General features: G+C 36.0%; 1 protein-coding gene across 5 annotated transcripts in view; it reads right to left on the bottom strand.

Moving 5' to 3' along the window:
• Positions 1-521: 521 nt before the first annotated feature.
• The window catches only part of ATF2 (activating transcription factor 2), a 52,127-nt gene continuing 35,658 nt past the window's right edge, over positions 522-16,990 (bottom strand). For 3 of the 5 annotated variants that reach the window (XM_069861085.1, XM_069861083.1, XM_069861084.1), the window contains 4 exons: positions 14,273-14,422; positions 11,316-11,522; positions 6,112-6,217; positions 522-3,202 (listed from right to left, as the gene is read on the bottom strand). In XM_069861085.1, the coding sequence (XP_069717186.1) occupies positions 2,976-3,202; positions 6,112-6,217; positions 11,316-11,522; positions 14,273-14,422 (690 nt within the window). In that variant the 3' untranslated portion in view covers positions 522-2,975. Of the gene's footprint in view, positions 3,203-6,111; positions 6,218-10,818; positions 10,892-11,315; positions 11,523-14,272; positions 14,423-16,990 lie in introns of those variants that run through there. The other 2 variants (XR_011337739.1, XM_069861087.1) reach the window with 2 other exon arrangements.

The raw sequence follows: 16,990 nt of genomic DNA, 5'->3' as shown, positions 1-16,990 counted from the left end.
AATGACAGTGTACCGGGATGTCCCATGCCATACACCATGTTTCTAATACTCATAAATAAGCCCAAAACATTTTTAATATTCCAAAAATCAGATGTGAGGGTGTGATCTTTTCTCCACCTTTCACAAAACCATGAGCCGTTCATCTATTGCTGTTATTTACTAGCTTCATGTATATTAAAATAAGATTAAGATATCTGAAAGTTAGCTGGACATTCTGATTACACGTCACACCTCTGCTGTGGATTGTGGGACAACCAGAAACAGCTAAACAACATCTGGGATCACCACGCTATTTTTACAAACTCCTTTCTTTGCAGATTACCTTGGACTCCAGGAACTAATGATACAAGGCTGATTCCTCAGAAGCTGCTGGAAGTCAACTGCAGAGCAATGGAACTGGGCTTATTTTCTAAGGAAATATTTATGTTCTTATTTACATAACATTACTTTGACATTACAGTAATTACTTGCAGAGAAATGCTAATAATTCAAGGGTAAAGAAAGAAGTCGGAAGACAGTGCTGCCTTTTAGAACAATTATTATTTCATTAAAATAGGAACATAACTTAAAGATAGATTTTATTCTCTTTGATGATTTACTCATGCAAACTGCACATAGAAGAAAACAGTACAGTTTGTGAAGCATGTCAAATGTAAAGACCCAAAATGCTAAGTACAGAAGTAGTGTGACATACGCCTCAAAAACGGAATCCATGGTAGTACGACTAATAACTTTTCTCTATTTGCTGAACACAGATTTTAATGGTTCTTTTTCCAGCCCCACTGTTAAATTCATTAACTGTTACACATCTCCTATACACATATGAAGACTTATTTTACAAGCGCGACAATTTTGTTATAAAAAAAACTCCACTTATATAAATATGATTTAAAAGCCTTTGTGTTTAGGAGAGCAAATTATAGTATAATCAATGAGGCCTTATCTAGTCCACCAAAACTACAATGAGAAGTGACTGCATAGCTTTCCTGCAGAATTCACATTTTGTGCCTTTGCAATTAATTTCCTTCTCACAAGAGGTCCATTGCATTTCACCATCCTTGAAACGTTCAATAACTGCTACAGCTTTTTATCCTGGAATTGGGAAAGTAAGACTTCAAAACACATAAGGTTATCAACTCAACTTCTTTTTAGTTTTAAAATACAAAATATTTAGAATCCCTAGTATTTTCATGCTTAAAGCCCTGCAATGATACATATATGACCTAGACACTTCTTTGTCCAGTTTTCATTATAGTATGGTTGTATATATATTGCAGAAATTATGATTTTCCCGTGGATCAATTACATTTTTAGATTAAAAACTGAATCAAATAGAACCTTGATGGCACCGACACTTAAAAACACATAGTATAGTGTGGAGAAGGAAGAGCAAATGACTACACAACCCATTATAAATGCATTAAATCTTTGTTATATACATAATGGAATCCTGTTTTACTGCCAGTTGCTACTATGCATCTGTTTTTGCTATTATACAAAGTTTTCCGACCTGAAAGCACACATCTACTTTTTTTTTTAAACAACTTAATCTATTGTAAAATATTGTACTGTATTTTGAACATGAGTACAGAATCAAAATAGATAATGGCACATTTAAAAAACTCAATATCCTATAGATGATTGGATAATGAGAAAAAGTGTACCTACAATCATCTCATCAGAAACAAACTACATCATGGAATGTTAGTTATCCAAGTTCGCACAGTAAATAACATTTTAAAACTGCAATCACCTATCAGCCAGCATCACATTGAAGGCATCTTTAAACATTCAAGCAAAAGACTGCTGGCATTAACTACTGAACCATTCTCACACACACACCACACACACCACATTATAATTACATTGTTTCCAAGATACGGTAGATACTGATTTTTTTTCCCCCCACAAGAAAGGTATCAAAATTTTTGCTACTAAAAGATGACAGTGCTTACACAAGAATTAAGTACAAGTTAGCTTGCAAGTACAAGACAATGACAAAAAGAAGTCTTGAGTTGTCTGAAGAAGGATTTTAGGCTTTTATGGCATCCAAAACTTTGAGTAAACTCCTTAGTCTGCGACTCAAAAATCCACAAAATATCAACCCACTTTGGAATACTAAGTATTCCATATTTGATAACCCTGTATTTTACAACATGCTTACTGGTTTCAGCCTAGGAACAAAGGGTAGTTATAGGTATCTGTTCTGACAGGAGAAATAAAACTCTCCTCCCCTCAGAATGAAAGTGTTGGAGGGGAAAAAAACCCAGCTGACATCAATTTAAAATAAAAAAAAAAATCAAATCTATTTAGTAACGATCCTCTTCTCGGACAGCTATGTGCATAAGAGTACTGTATCTCATATACTGTACTGGCCCTGTGAAACAAATTAAAACCCCCAACAGTTAAAAAGCCAACCAAAATGCTATACATAAAACAACCCAAATGTTTTTCTCCCAATGTTCGTCCTCTCATAATGTGCAAAACAACAAAAAGGCAAAAAGACTAAAAGCAAATTTACTGTTACTGTCTTTCTCTTGCCTAGTGCTTTATGACCTTGCCGACGTTACAAAGTCAATAGGGACTATGCAGAACTTTGGTATAAAAATGTCACACAATATTACTATCACAGTCTTGAGGATGACCTTTAGTAATTCACCCCAATGTTTGTTGAAATAATACCAAATTAAAAATGAAATAAACCACATTGTACTGTACACACACTTTACACATTAAGCACAAAAAATAACTAGTAAAACTAATACTTAAAAAAAAAGAAAGTCTTTTGCAAAGAGACTAGAACTGCTGTCCTGTCTCATTTTCACCTGCCAATCGTTAAAACCAAATTTATCTGGATTTTTAAAAACGAATAATTTGAAGCTACAATTTCTCCTAGGTGGAGACTGGTCTTTTGTTGATTTCCCTTTAAAGTCACAAACATGTATCTAAGAAACTGATGCAATGCAAGTTTTTGATCAACTTCCTGAAGGCTGCGACTGGGAGGGAGGTGCCATGACGATCTGGGAAAGCACCGGCTCTGTGCTCTGGTCCGCCATCTGGGTAAGAACGGAGGTGGCCACCGCTTCTGCCTTGGAAGTTGAGCTTACGCCATTGGAAGTGCTGACAGAACTGTGCTGAATAGCTTCTGTGTGTGGACTGCTTGGCACTGATATGTCTTCTGAACTGTCATCTTTATCTGCAGCTGAAGAGGAAAAATTAATTTATTTTTCTCCCCTGACTTGGACACCATCACATCCCAGGTAACAGCAATCATCCCCTAAATAATTAAAATTCATGGCGCGATGCAGCACAAATTGCAGACCAACTTTATTTTCAGTTTTAAAGAAAATACTATTTTGCAAGCAAAACGGACTGCAGTAAGGAATCAAGGAATCAAGAACATTTTCACATCTTCAAAGTCATGATTAAAATTGTCCCATTTCCCGCCTAGTAAATCAGCTGATGGGTGCCACAACTAATTCTGATGCTAAGTGCTTATGCCAATAAGCAATATTTATGGATTAAAAATGCTACCAGATCTCCTAGTGCTATCTGAATTTGCTTTAGATTTTTAAAATATGCTATTGACTGAGTTTGCTTAGTAATCAAATGAGATGCATTCAGAACCAGCAGCATACTTCTTTGGGAAACAAAAAAGTTCAAATTGGCTCAAAACTCAAATATTGCAACAGAAAGTAATCCATACTGCCTGAAGGCACAATAACCATTTTCCTGGGTCCTCTGTCCTGATGATGCTCTCTTTTGAAGTAGGCATGAGACCCTAACTAAGGAAAATATGATTCCAAGAACAATCTTAGAACAAAAAAGGTGTATGTGCATTGTTGTCCTTTTCACTTGGCGTGAGACAAAAATGTGCCCAGGAGATCCAGATGATCTTAAAGATGTGTAAGTAGGTACCAAAAATATCCTGAAAAGCAACATATTATTTGTGCCTAGGTAAGTGTATCATACATGAGACCCCATTAAATTGTGGACTTAGCTGTTAAAACACAGGCTGCATGGTATAAACTAGCACTGTCTCAGCAGTGCACAATATTCAGCACTGCAGGAATCCTGTAATCTGATGTTTTCAATTTCTTCCACAAAGACAGACTGTCAAACCACTCAATACATTTTTGAAGCTGTTCAACTTGGATGACTTGATGAACATAATATGTTTATTTAAAAATACTTTCTATGAGCACCACTTTCATGAATGTATTAACTGAAACCGGTTTTGCCTCTCATATACATTGTACTGCAGGTAAATAAGTTAGCCAACATGCTTTCCTAACAATATTCACACAGAGATAATGTGACAAAATCCTTTCAGAGGGATGGCATCACAGCAACCATTCGTGTTGAACTTTGACTTTCAAGAGACTGTTCAAGAAACTAGGCGAGCTATGCTTCCAATCTCCTTGCCAACTGCATTTTTTTCCCTAAAATCTAGGCTTTTTCACTAATCAGTATTTTATTTCTTATTTATTTTGCACTCTTTAGTAGATTACAAGCATTACTGTCCTTTCTGAGGGCAGAAAATTAGCATTATTGAACAGGCCGTTTGTTAATTCCTCAATTAAGAAATCTTTAGCTTGTAATTAGCTTCCCAGTTTAAGACTTATGTTTAAATATTTCTCATGCCAATTCAGGAACACACATCCTCAAAGCATCAAAATTCAAGAAACCTATAGGGTTTTTTTGTTTTGTTCTCCCTCTGTCTCCCCCACCGTAAAATCTTGCATGCATAATGCTATCCCCTACTAGCGTCCGTATGAAATTATGTTGTTCTGTCAGATGGGAGCCATAATGGCCTCATCCCTGCAGCAATCATTGTTAATATAAATCCCACACATATTTCTATACTCTTCCAATTTACTCCAAGATGCTATTTTCTATCTTGTCAAAATGACTGGAGATCAAAGGACCAAGATTTATAAGCTCAAAACTGACAAAATCAGTATTCTAAATATATATGGCAATACAGAGCTGCTAAATCTCCTGAATCTTTTAAATTAAAAAATATTGCCCGTTCTGATGAAATTGCTTACAACGACTACAAGTAAAGATGGTGGCCATTAAGTTTTATCGCAAGCACCTGAGGATCTGTTTGCATGCAATACAAAATGTTCCTTTATTCTCCTGAATTACTGACACTGGCAAATTAAAATGAAGTGGCTACATATGGCAGAAACAATCTTCACATTTACAAATATCCTGAAATATCACTAAATCATAAAAACGAAAGCTGTGGGTTATATATTATGAATGTTGCCTAATGCATTCCCAGCTCAGTTATTTGTAACAAATTTGTGTACAATGGACAAAATTGGCCATTTATTCTACAGTAACAGCAGCTGGTTCTGGCACCGTGTATCATATCCAAAAATGAAGTTACAAGTCAGGAAAACATAATTAACCTTTAAAATGCTGGAAGGAGGAAAACTGAATAAGCACCTTTAAGTAAAAATATATATTAGAAAAAAACTGCTACTGAAACCTTCAGTATTCCAATCAGTATTAGAACTACTTTTTAAAATACCCTGTCAATAGGAAAACAGTCGCTTAATGTGGAAATCAGAACAATATAGAAGACACTGTACAGCAGGAGCCATGAACCAGCATCTGATTATTCTAACGGCTTGACTGATCCTGGATGTTATGGTAAACGAGGACAGCTGTTATATTACCTCTACTGAAATCTCATTATGATGAAGAAAAAAAAAAACCCACAAGGTCCTTTCACCATACTAGGCTAAGATAAAGTATAAAAAAATGGTTTATCATGTGCTTCTAATACTTTAATTATATTTTCAAAAGCAGGCGTAGTAACTGATAGTCCTTAAATGCTAGTCCTTAAATTATCATATGCATTTATTAAACCAATATAAAACCTTCAATGTTATGTAACACTTCAACTGAAAAGGCTTAAAAATACATTTCTAAGTATCACATATTCATTCCTGTCTTTCAACAACCTTTGAGATTTTTTTAAAAAAATCTTTAATGTAATATTAGAACTGCACTTCTCAATTTTAATGTTCATTCAGTTCACTCCGGCAGTATTTCATTGATGCAGCCTCAGGCTATAGGTAATGGAACATTACTCACTATGATAGCCAGATTTCTTCTGCATGGCAGTTACAGGGCAATCTTTATGAGCCAGAAGAAGCTGTTTCAGCTGTGCCACTTCATTTCTCAGCAGGGTGACTTCATTCTAAAGGAGAAGAAAGTTATGTACTTTACCAGCCTCAACCTACACACATTTTGAAGGTAAGTAATAAGTTTTATTGGATTTTCAGTTGTTCATTTAGGGGCAGCTAAAATACAAGTAGTTTTCATTTGGTATTTATTGCAAAAATGTATACATTTCTTTTATCTCAGAATACATAGACATTAGCTGAAACTTGGATAACTTTACGGGTTTTTTTAAACTAGGAAATGCATTTTTTGAAAATACATGTTTTTCAGTTTGCAGGTGCAGAATCTACATACAGTGTCACTCATGTGATCCGAGTACCCTAAAACTCTTCTGCAAGTTTCTGTGATGAATTCTAATCAGAGCAGACCTAGATTTAACTACCCATATTTTAACAAAAGAAAAATCTCACATACTGGAAAATAATTTAGTAAATGTTTGTTGATTCCTGTATTAATTTTCTCTTTGGCAATCATATATACACGTTATGTGAAGGAATCATTGATAATAATGCCAAAATCCTGAAATGTCAGGTTATGTCAATTAAATAGAGTGTAATCAAGGAGACAGAACTTACAGAATCTAGTTCCAGGCTGTGCCTTTCCACTATTGCATGACCTTGAGCAAGGTCATTTTACTTCTTTGTGCTTCCATTTCCCCATTTGTAAAATGGACAGTGATACTTACCTTCCCTGTACAGCAATTTGATATCTACAGATGAGAAGCGCTACGTAACTGCATTATATGTGAGAATCCAAATTAAGAATGGTATGGCATTTTGCTAGACCCATTTTCACTTTAAATAGTAGAAAAATGTTTAGGTATCTACAGAATCAAGTTCTGTAATGTTTTGTGATCCTCATATGTTGTCATAATGCTCTTCATAGTTTATTTTATTTTAAATGTAAATCCTTTGCATTGGTACTTGAAGTTACTTAAACTAGAAGAACATTTGAGTATTAGCATAATATTAACACAAACATGATATAACTATTTGGTAAATGTATATGCTTATGCATTTGGAAATAACTTAAAAAAATACAGAAAAACTGGATTTCAACTAAAATTATTTGGAAAAAAAAACCCACGAGAAATTAACCTATTTACTTGTAAGCTAGACATAAGGCAATGTAGTCAGAGAAGAGATGAATCACAACTGAAAGGATTCCAAAGTAAAAAAAAAATTTTAAGAACAGAATTTATTAGGTTTAATTACTCTAAATAACACAGTATATAAATACTGTAACTAAAATACCATATTTTCTGAAGAAAAGCTTCTCTGTGTCTTCCCTCTCCATTCAGAAGACAAATAAAGTATCAAGTCTTTATACTAGCAAAATCCTCTTAAGCTATTAAGGACTACTTTTCAGTCATTTTATTGTGTCAAATATTCTTTTTAGAAACAAAAAAGGTGAATGAAAGACAAAAATCTGACTTCACAGACCTTTCTGGTGAAAGAAAAAATGCGATTGCAAACAGAAAAGGTTGCAATGAAAGAACCCAACCAAAAAAACCCCACAAAATCTCTTCCAGCTGGTACTACATGTCCTAAAATCTTGGGCTGTTAAGAAAGCAAACTACTACTGTCTTCAGCTCTCAGTCTCCTCTTTGTGCACCATGTTACTTACTGAGAAGACACAAATCTGGATGCCAAGCAGGCAGCTGCAGAGAATTGATATAGCTGGGAGGAAAAAAAAAAGCGCTGACGTAGTTTTGAGACACTTCCCGAGAATCTACAGAAGCAGCTATGTCCAAGAGCAGGGAACATACTTCTCCCAGTTTAAAGGAACATTGCAAAATAAATGATCAAATCAGGAAAAGGTTTTCAGAAGCTTTCTACCTTCATCTCCCACATTTCAAGGAAGAATTTGATACACCAACAGCACATGTAAGTATGAAGTTGCTCTTTACCAGTGTAAGTAAAACTAATGTTTATGAAAAATTTTTGAAAAGGCAGGTTATGGATTAATGTCAATTGTATTATAAATACTAAGATGTTTGCAAACATAAATAGAAAAAGCAAACATACCTTACACAGAAGATTATTTGAGAAAAAAAAAATAGAACACCATCCCTATAAAAACCCCCAAAGTTGAGGTTTTTTCATGGAATATGTAGCTAGCATTGTTACCAACACAAACGCCATGCTATAGGCAATGCAGGAAGTACAGCAGAGTAAGTCTGCTAGATACAGGGTATGTGGAACGTCACAGAATGGCAATCCATGGCTGTAATTTATGTATTACCAGTAAGAACCACTTCTAACTGGTAGTAAAGGAGGATTAGAAACAACTTCTATATGCACTGTATGTTCTTATCGCATATGTGACAATAGCAAAACTCTCCATCTCATTCAAAACATGTTAACGTGGTGGCCATTCAACATGTGGTTAACATGTTCAAAATAGGCTAACAAGAAACGTGCAGAATAAACACTTAAACACTTGTTGTGAAGAAGGATTATTTCGATTTTACATAGTGGCAGGGTCCTCCTCATTAATGAGATCTCGAGGTAAGCGTAGGCATCAACATTTCTTCAAATAAGCCTGAAATATACCTCACATACTGTCTAGCAGAATTTTTATGTTTTTATACTTCAAAGTATGCTAACATGGGCATTTCTTTCATTATTTAGCCTTCCGAAAGCAGCTTCTGCAGCATTAGTACAAACCACCATTCGACTGCTGATCGTTTAAAACCTACGATGACTATGTGAGGAAGACAGGCCATTCTTCTGCTAACACTTTGTCCTCTAAGAATATTAAAGCAACAGGGATCAAATAGAGACACTCTTAATGAATTTTGGCATCTGATCCTGCAATACGACTGAGTGGCCACTGGGGATGTGTTGGCAATACTTGCTGAACATGTTCTGTAGCATCCCACACTCCGCAGTATTTGTGCAAGGCACAGAGGCAACACAACGTGGTATATAAAATTTAAGATCAATAAACAAGTCAACAATTAGTGTAAAATACAGGCCACAAAAAGCAAACAGTAAATAAACCTTAAGAGGCTGGAAGCATGAAAAAAACTTACATAGCAGAGCCTATAGTAAAGACAGACAACCTAACCTAACTACGTCACTGGTGTGATGCAACTGATGGAAATTTTCCCTTAAGCAAAAATTTGAAAAATAAGGCTTAAAGAGGGAATTACATGCAAACATTTAAAAGAAGAAAGTAGGCAGAATTTAATCTACAGAAAGCTGAAAACTATGGAACAAAATACATACATCAACCAAGTAAACCTCTTCCAAATCTGTATGTACTGTTTGAGAGCTTCCAGTCTTGAAAATCTTGACATTGACACTAGAAGCTTTGGCACAGACATTACAAGAAAGCTACTAACTCTGTTGCAACAAGTCAGAATTCTTAAGTGAAGCAATGAGATGTACTAATTCTGGTATTAACCTACTTCTGGAAATGTGACATCTGGGCATATATATAATTTAGATATTAAACAAAATATAAAATACTAAATCCTAACACTCAGTCTATAGAACTGTACTAATGTAAAACTTCAAACTTATTAAATTCACTATTAAACACAAAGTAAATGATCACGGGTCATTATTTCCTGCTATGCTGATCAGCTGTGTTAGCCTGTCAAGTGAAGAATACTAATTGAAACATAGGATTTGTTAATGTTTTTACAAGAATTACAGTTTAATTAATTCTCTGACATTCAATTTTCTTCACAAGTTGTTCTGTTGCAAAACAGGTAACAGTTTTGCTTTTAGTAGACCATAAGAAAATTATTTTTCTTGAATTCATTATTAATGAGTCAACTCTTGGAAATGTGGAAATATTCTGGCTATGGTACTTACACCATTTTCAAATATAAAAATTGGTATGTGTAAGTTAAAGGCAGTTCACGTAATACCAAAAAATATTTTCACTAGTAAAACTGAAATACAGCGAGTCTCTTTTGTTTCTTGTTTTCCTTCCCATAAATCTACCTTCACTTGTTTCTCAGATTATTTGAGCTATGGTGCTACATGCAGTAGCATACAGTGATTTACAGTGAGGATTGTGACTGCATTAAAGAAACATGTCTACCGATTGTCAACAGGTATGAGAAGACTATATATTTGCAAGCCCCATTTTGCTGTTGGTCAAGCTGGGACATTTTCTATACCAAACAGCATGGAAGAAGAGTTTTAATAGGAAGGAAAAGATCTGTGAATTTGATTCAGGGAACAGCTCTGATGAAAGACTAAGAAGTGAAACTTTTAAATATCAAAGTATTTTTCACTGCATTTTCTAAATGAGTGCTTCATTTAGGAAATGGCATTGCTTTTCCTTTCTATAATTCTCAAAATAATTTTATTTTGAAACAACACTTTGTGCCAATTCTGATGTTCTGCTGGAAAACATTAAGAAAGTATACTTTAACATTTAATAGTAGGTTAAACAAAAGGGTCATGGATTGTTCTACAAGGGAAAAGTGTGTCCACATGACAACTTTCCAACAACTGACAACCTGAGATGAGGAGGAAAAACAACTAGCAACATAGATTAGACTACCCTCTAACAGTATACTTCCCTCGCTACAGGATTTACGCACACTGGGAGGGCAGTGTGGTGAAGTTCGCACTGCCACTGCCTGTGCTGTACCTGTTCTGTGGACAAAAGAGGCCTTCAGTTTCCAGTGATGTCAATCTGGCACCTTGCACGAGCACTACATTCACTTCAAAGGAAAAAAAGTGAAGTTAAAAAGAACCAAAGGAAATCAAACCAAATCCTATTTAAATAACTCAGGCTGTGTTACAAATAATTTAGAGTAAGATGTTTTTAAGGTAAGGCTATTAGTCTGCCAATAAGCCTTTATTCCAACACACCTTGTTATCCTTGTTTAGTATCACAGTCTGAAAGTTATTTAAAGTGGAACAAAGGACAAAAGGGCATGACCCTAAACCATAAACATCTTGAAACCTGAGTATTTTCTTGTATTCTTATTTTAGTGCTATATGCAATTAATGCCGATTTTTCAATTCTAACCTGAGCCACTGGTTTCAAAATCATTTATATTCCAGATTTCATGCAAAGAAATCCACTGATCCAGAATAAGAATTGGAGAACTCACACATTTTCACTTGAAATAACAAGCATACCTGTAACTGGCCATTTAGCGAACTCAGGTCCTCCGCTTTTTTCTCCAATGACTGCACCCAGACTTTACGTTTCTGTCGGCATCTCGAAGCAGCAGCCCGGTTTCGCTCCAGGAACTTCCTTCTCTTCTCATCAGGGTCTTCATTGGCAGCTCTTCTTCGCCGACCACCAGTATTCGGTGTTTGTGGTGTAGGCTGAGCTGGTGATGCCTGAAAATAGTAAAAAGTATTAAAGTTATCAATACAATACTATTTATGACTTAAGCAAATGGTCTAGTATAAATATGTGTCATACCTTAAGAAAAGCATTCACAACACTTTTAAATACATTCAGATTATAAACATTTCTGTTGTGGAAAGCTATGTCATTTAACTCTATAGCTATGTTTTACTGTATTTACACTCCTTACTATGCTACATTAACATGTAAAATTTTAATCAAGGCTCTAGCTTTAGTTTAAAACGGGACTAAAAGAAACCACTCACTTCAAAGTGTTCAATTGATGACATTTGCATTTTACAATTGAATAAAGCCTGGAAGCAACACCTCTTTAGACAGACTTTAAGACATTCTTTTACCGATACTGATGATGCAAGTATTTACAAAAAGTAAACCTTAAAAAATGCTTTCACGCAAAATAGCTCCTAAAAGTTACATCTAGCAGGAAATAAGTTTTCTACTTTTGACTCTTCTCATAAACCTAGTCATAATACAACATACACAATTGTTTAGGCCAAATATATAGAAGCTGTCTGACAAATGCTGTCAATGCTGATGATCACTGATCCCTGGATCTCTACATAGCAATTTCCTGCTTGTTGACGTCTTCCCCACGACTGGATACCAATTTCCCTTATATCCACCCACATATTATGACAGGATAAAAATATTTCCGTATTTTAAATTATACATTATACTCCTTTCATAGCTATCTACAGACCCTAGGCAAAGATCTAACGAATTACGATTACAAATATAACGGATCTTAAAATCCTTTCAAGTGATCATACAGACAGAATAGAACTGTCTCCATGACATATTAACCGGTGCACCTACACATTCAGTATAGCACGGTAAGAGAGTTTTATTTTTAAACTAAAACCTGGAAACATGTATCAGTTGGCATAATGATTTGGCATAAATTCTAAATAGCTAATAATAAAACCCTGAGAACTCAAATCAGCCGTTTAGGAATTAAAGACTTGCTTTTTTTTTTTTTAATCATAACATAAAGTCATAAAGTAACTGCAAAATAACCAAACTGCAAGTTTTTCATCTTGAAAATTCTGTTCTCTGATATTATGAAAATATTCTTTTAATAAATTAAGGTAGTATGGCAGAACAGTAGCCTTAAGAAGGAGATCATGTTACAATGGGTAACTTCCTGTATCTTTTTACTCTAAACTTATTTGTTTTGATACATTATTTGATTTCACAGGCCAGGCTGAGAATCTAAGTGTCTTCACTGCAGATGCTGGTCCTTCCTGTTCTGGGCCAAGTATGTAGCTTGTATAAAATTGGTATTCTGTTCCAAATTTTGAAACTATTCTTAGAGATTTTTAAAAAGCATTTTGAAAACACATTCCATCAAGTTTTACTGAAGTAGAACAGCAGCAATCCTTGAGGATTCACCCATAGAAATATCTCTTTCCTCCAGCAGAACTACCACCTCCAGTCTGACTCAACGGTCTTGATCTTGTCCTTTATTCTCCTGTTATCATCTATCATCCAAAAGAGACAGCACCCCCCTTCAGTACCCAGGATGACACAGTACACTTAACACAGCTGAAAAGCTGCCTGGCAGAAAAGGACCTTAAGGTATCAGTTGACAGCTGGCCGAACATGAGCCAGCAGTGTGCCCAGGTGGCCAAGAAGGCCAACAGCATCCCGGTCTGTATCAGAAATAGTGTGGCCAGCAGCAGTAGGGAAGTGTTCCCCCTGTACTCGGCGCTAGTAAGATTGCACCTTGAATACAGTGTTCAGTTTTGGGCCCCTCACTAAAAGGACATTGAGGTGCTGGAGTGTGTCCAGAGGAAGGCAACAAAGCTGGTGAATGGTCTGGGACACAAGTCTTATAAGGAGCAGCTGAGAGAAATGGGGCCGTTTAGTTCGGAGAAAAGGAGACTGAGGGAAGACCTTGTCATTCACTAAAACTACTTGAAAGCAGGTTTTAGCAAGGCAGGTGTTGGTCTCTTCCCCCAAGTAACAAGTGACAGGATTGAAAGGAAATGGCCTTAAGTTGTGCCATGGGAGGTTTATATTGAATAGCAAGAAAAATTTCTTTACTGAAAGAGTACTGAAGCATTGGAATCGACTGCCCAAGGAAGCAGTGGAGTCACAATCCCTAGGGGTGTTAAAAAAATCATGAAGACATGGCACCTCAGAACATGGTTTAGTAGGCATGGTTGTGTTGGGCTTAAGGTTGGACTTAATGACCTTAGAGGTCTTCTCCAACCTTAACAATTCTATGATTCTAATCACACAGCTGAGACTCTATCTGTGGCAGCCCAGAAAAGATCTTTCAAGCAAGTTAAAATAACCATGACACCTGATCCAGTTAAAAAAATTTCTGGAGTGTTTGTAATATAAAATATGAAACAGATGTGACATACATACAAGATAAAAGCGCTTAAGTTTTTTCAAGTATATATTAACCAGCTGTACAATTTTCAGTTACCACAGAATTTCCTCTTAACAAGCTCTGAAATCAGGACAACTTAGCTCTACGTTTGAGCAGACAGATAATAGCTGTTTTGAAATTATAATCTTGGATAATACATTCTATAAGCATTTAAGAACATTTAAGAATGACAAACATTTTACTGCTACAGAACTACTGACTCCAAGAGGATTCTGTAGCATACAACCTCTCTTTTACAAATCAAGAATAAGGAAAAAGATTTTGGTTTTGCGTAACAAAGAAGGGGGCAGGAAGTATGTGTCTACTCTGTTATCATACCGGTGTTTCCGTTGTTGAAGTTGCAGGTTGTTGTAGTGATTGTGGTCGTGGTTCCTCTGACTGAGTCCTAACCAACCCACTTGGATGTCCCTTAGCAGTATCTCCATTTGTTACCTGAGGGTGCTGCTGGGTCAGGGCTGCTTTCAATCTCTGCAAGTAGGGAAAAAAAAAAAAAGGAAATGGTCTCAATAACTTGAGAAGCTGTTAATGATTTATACTAGTAGTTACTTTCATTATGAAAACAGGAGCTCCGGCTCTAAAATAGCTGTTTGTTTTTATAGGCTTTCAACTATGATCTAGACATATACCTACTATCAGGTGACAATTTCTTGCAAGCATGACAATAGCAATCAGGCTTTACATAGGATCTCAGAAACAGGACGGTAAGCTGTATGGGGAATTAAGGAGAAACTCTCCATCACCATGAACTGGGTCCACAAAGAGAGGACTGGAAAGTGATAAACAGTTGCTGAGGCTGGTATTACACAAGGATCAGATCAGAAAGTAAATGATGAAATTAGGGAAAAGAGGTAAAAAACAGAACTCAAACTTCTTTCAATTTTAAAAATTCTAGTGCTCTCTACCCATTTTTAAATAGTTTTTTATGATTCCTCTTTTCCATGGCCTTCAGAAATACTCACCTCTCAAACCCTCCTATGAGTAATTACTACACAAAAGCCAAGGTCTTTGCTGAAACATCTCAGTAATGCACAAAACAATAACAAGGTTCAGGTTGTATGTAAAGATTAGCTTTTATTTATACAGAAACAGGCAAAGTAACTGTTATAGCATGCTATTTTACATTTAAAAAATTGCTAAAAGTTTTGGAGTTCTTCCATTATTGCACACAGCCACTACGAAGAACAGTAACTTCAACATTCAGCTGTATATAATACATTCAAGAGTTACTGATGGCTTGGTATAGTACTTCAAAGCATTTTATTGACACCCCCTTGAAAGCGATTTTACTTGGCTTTTAGTGGAATCTATTAAAACTGTAAGAGATTATATACTCTATTTATAACAAATTCTTAATCTTAAGTGATATAAGGTCATACTGACTTTCCAAAGATACAGCTGCTTGTAATTCCATGTTACTTCTTAGAATTTCATTAATATCATGTAATATATCACTAAGTATTCAGTGTTACTTAAGAATTTACCTAGACAAGTGGTACTAAAGAATGTTTTTCTACTGATCACTGGATTTTTAAAGAACCTAATACAAGTTTAAGAAAAGATTAAGGACTTAATACATGAGTTTCAGACAATTTTGATAATATTCTAAAATATGATACAATTTAACAAACTATTATCAGAGTGCTGGTATTAATAGGATGTCTTAAAACTGCTGAGGCTAGGCTACATTTAGCCATCTCAAAATAAGCAGAAGACCTTGCACCTATTTATGTCGATATTCACAACCATTAAGTCACTGGAATATATGGACATTTCTCTCCTACCCTGCATGATGACAAGCTTTCCTGAATCGTATTTTGCAACTAAAATAACTGATTGCAGATTACCTCCATCAGAACTGCAGAAAATCTTCAGGACTGCAATATGGCAAATTATATTAACTATCAAATCCACGCTGTTGGCTGTAGCATCTAACCACCACCAGCAGATATCCTGTTTGAGGACTACAAAGAGACCCAAGAAATTCCAAAAATCCCCTGCTAGATTGCTCTTCCGAAATATTTAGCCCATGACTTCTGTCGCTTGCATAGTGACTGCTCTACACCAAATACAACAGCACATTTCACCCCAAACATTAAAGTGTACATAAAAATTCAGCGTTAATGAAGTTCTGTTCACCACTTGATTTTTTTACCAAATTCATAAGCTTACTGGAATGAAGGAGGTGCTTTCAGAAAACAATACGAGACAAATTCACAGTAATTTCCCTGGTGTTCAGGTCTAACAACAAGAGTTTAGGCCAGCTGCAGTCATTATGGTAGGATGTAATGAATTTTTAAGATAACATGCCCATAATTCATAATCTATATACAGTACTCAGAAATTCCTATGACCTTCAGTAGCTGTTTTATTTTTCCTTTACAGCACTGAAAAAACCCTCAAGACTCCAAGGCCAAGGTGCAGCTGGACCTGAACTTGGCAAGGGAAGCAAAGAATAACAAGAAGGCCTTCTATACGTATGTAAACTAGAGAAGGAAGCTTAAAGAAAGCATACCCCACTGACGAGCAAAAAAGGTGACCTCGTATCAAAAGACAAGGAGAAAGCTGAGGTACTTAGCAACTTTTTTGCCTCAGTCTCCACTGGAAACTGCTCTCCTCACGCCTCCTGGGTCAATGAACAGCAAGCTGGAGACCACGGGAGCGCAGCCTCAGACTGTAGGGAAAGATCAGGTTAATGACCACCTGAGGAACCTGAACATTTATAAGTCTATGGGACCTGATGAGATGCATCACAGAGTCCTGAGCGAATTGGCTGATGTGGTTGCCAAGCCACTCTCCGCAGTATTTGAAAAATCACAGGAGTCAGAAGTGTCTGGTGACTGGAAGAAAGGTAATATTGTGTCCATTTTTAAAAAGGGCAGGAAAGACAACCCTGGAAACTACCAGCCTGTCAGCCTCACCTCTGTGCCTAGAAAGATCATGGAACAGATCTTCCTGGAAGCTGCGCTAAAGCACATAGAGGATAGGGAGATGATTTGAGACACACAGCATGGCCTCACCAAGGGCAACTCATGCCTG

Source organism: Phaenicophaeus curvirostris, chromosome 7 (genome assembly GCF_032191515.1).
Source record: "Phaenicophaeus curvirostris isolate KB17595 chromosome 7, BPBGC_Pcur_1.0, whole genome shotgun sequence".
Classification (NCBI taxonomy): Eukaryota; Metazoa; Chordata; class Aves; order Cuculiformes; family Cuculidae; genus Phaenicophaeus; species Phaenicophaeus curvirostris.
This window is presented reverse-complemented; position numbering and strand designations above follow the sequence as displayed.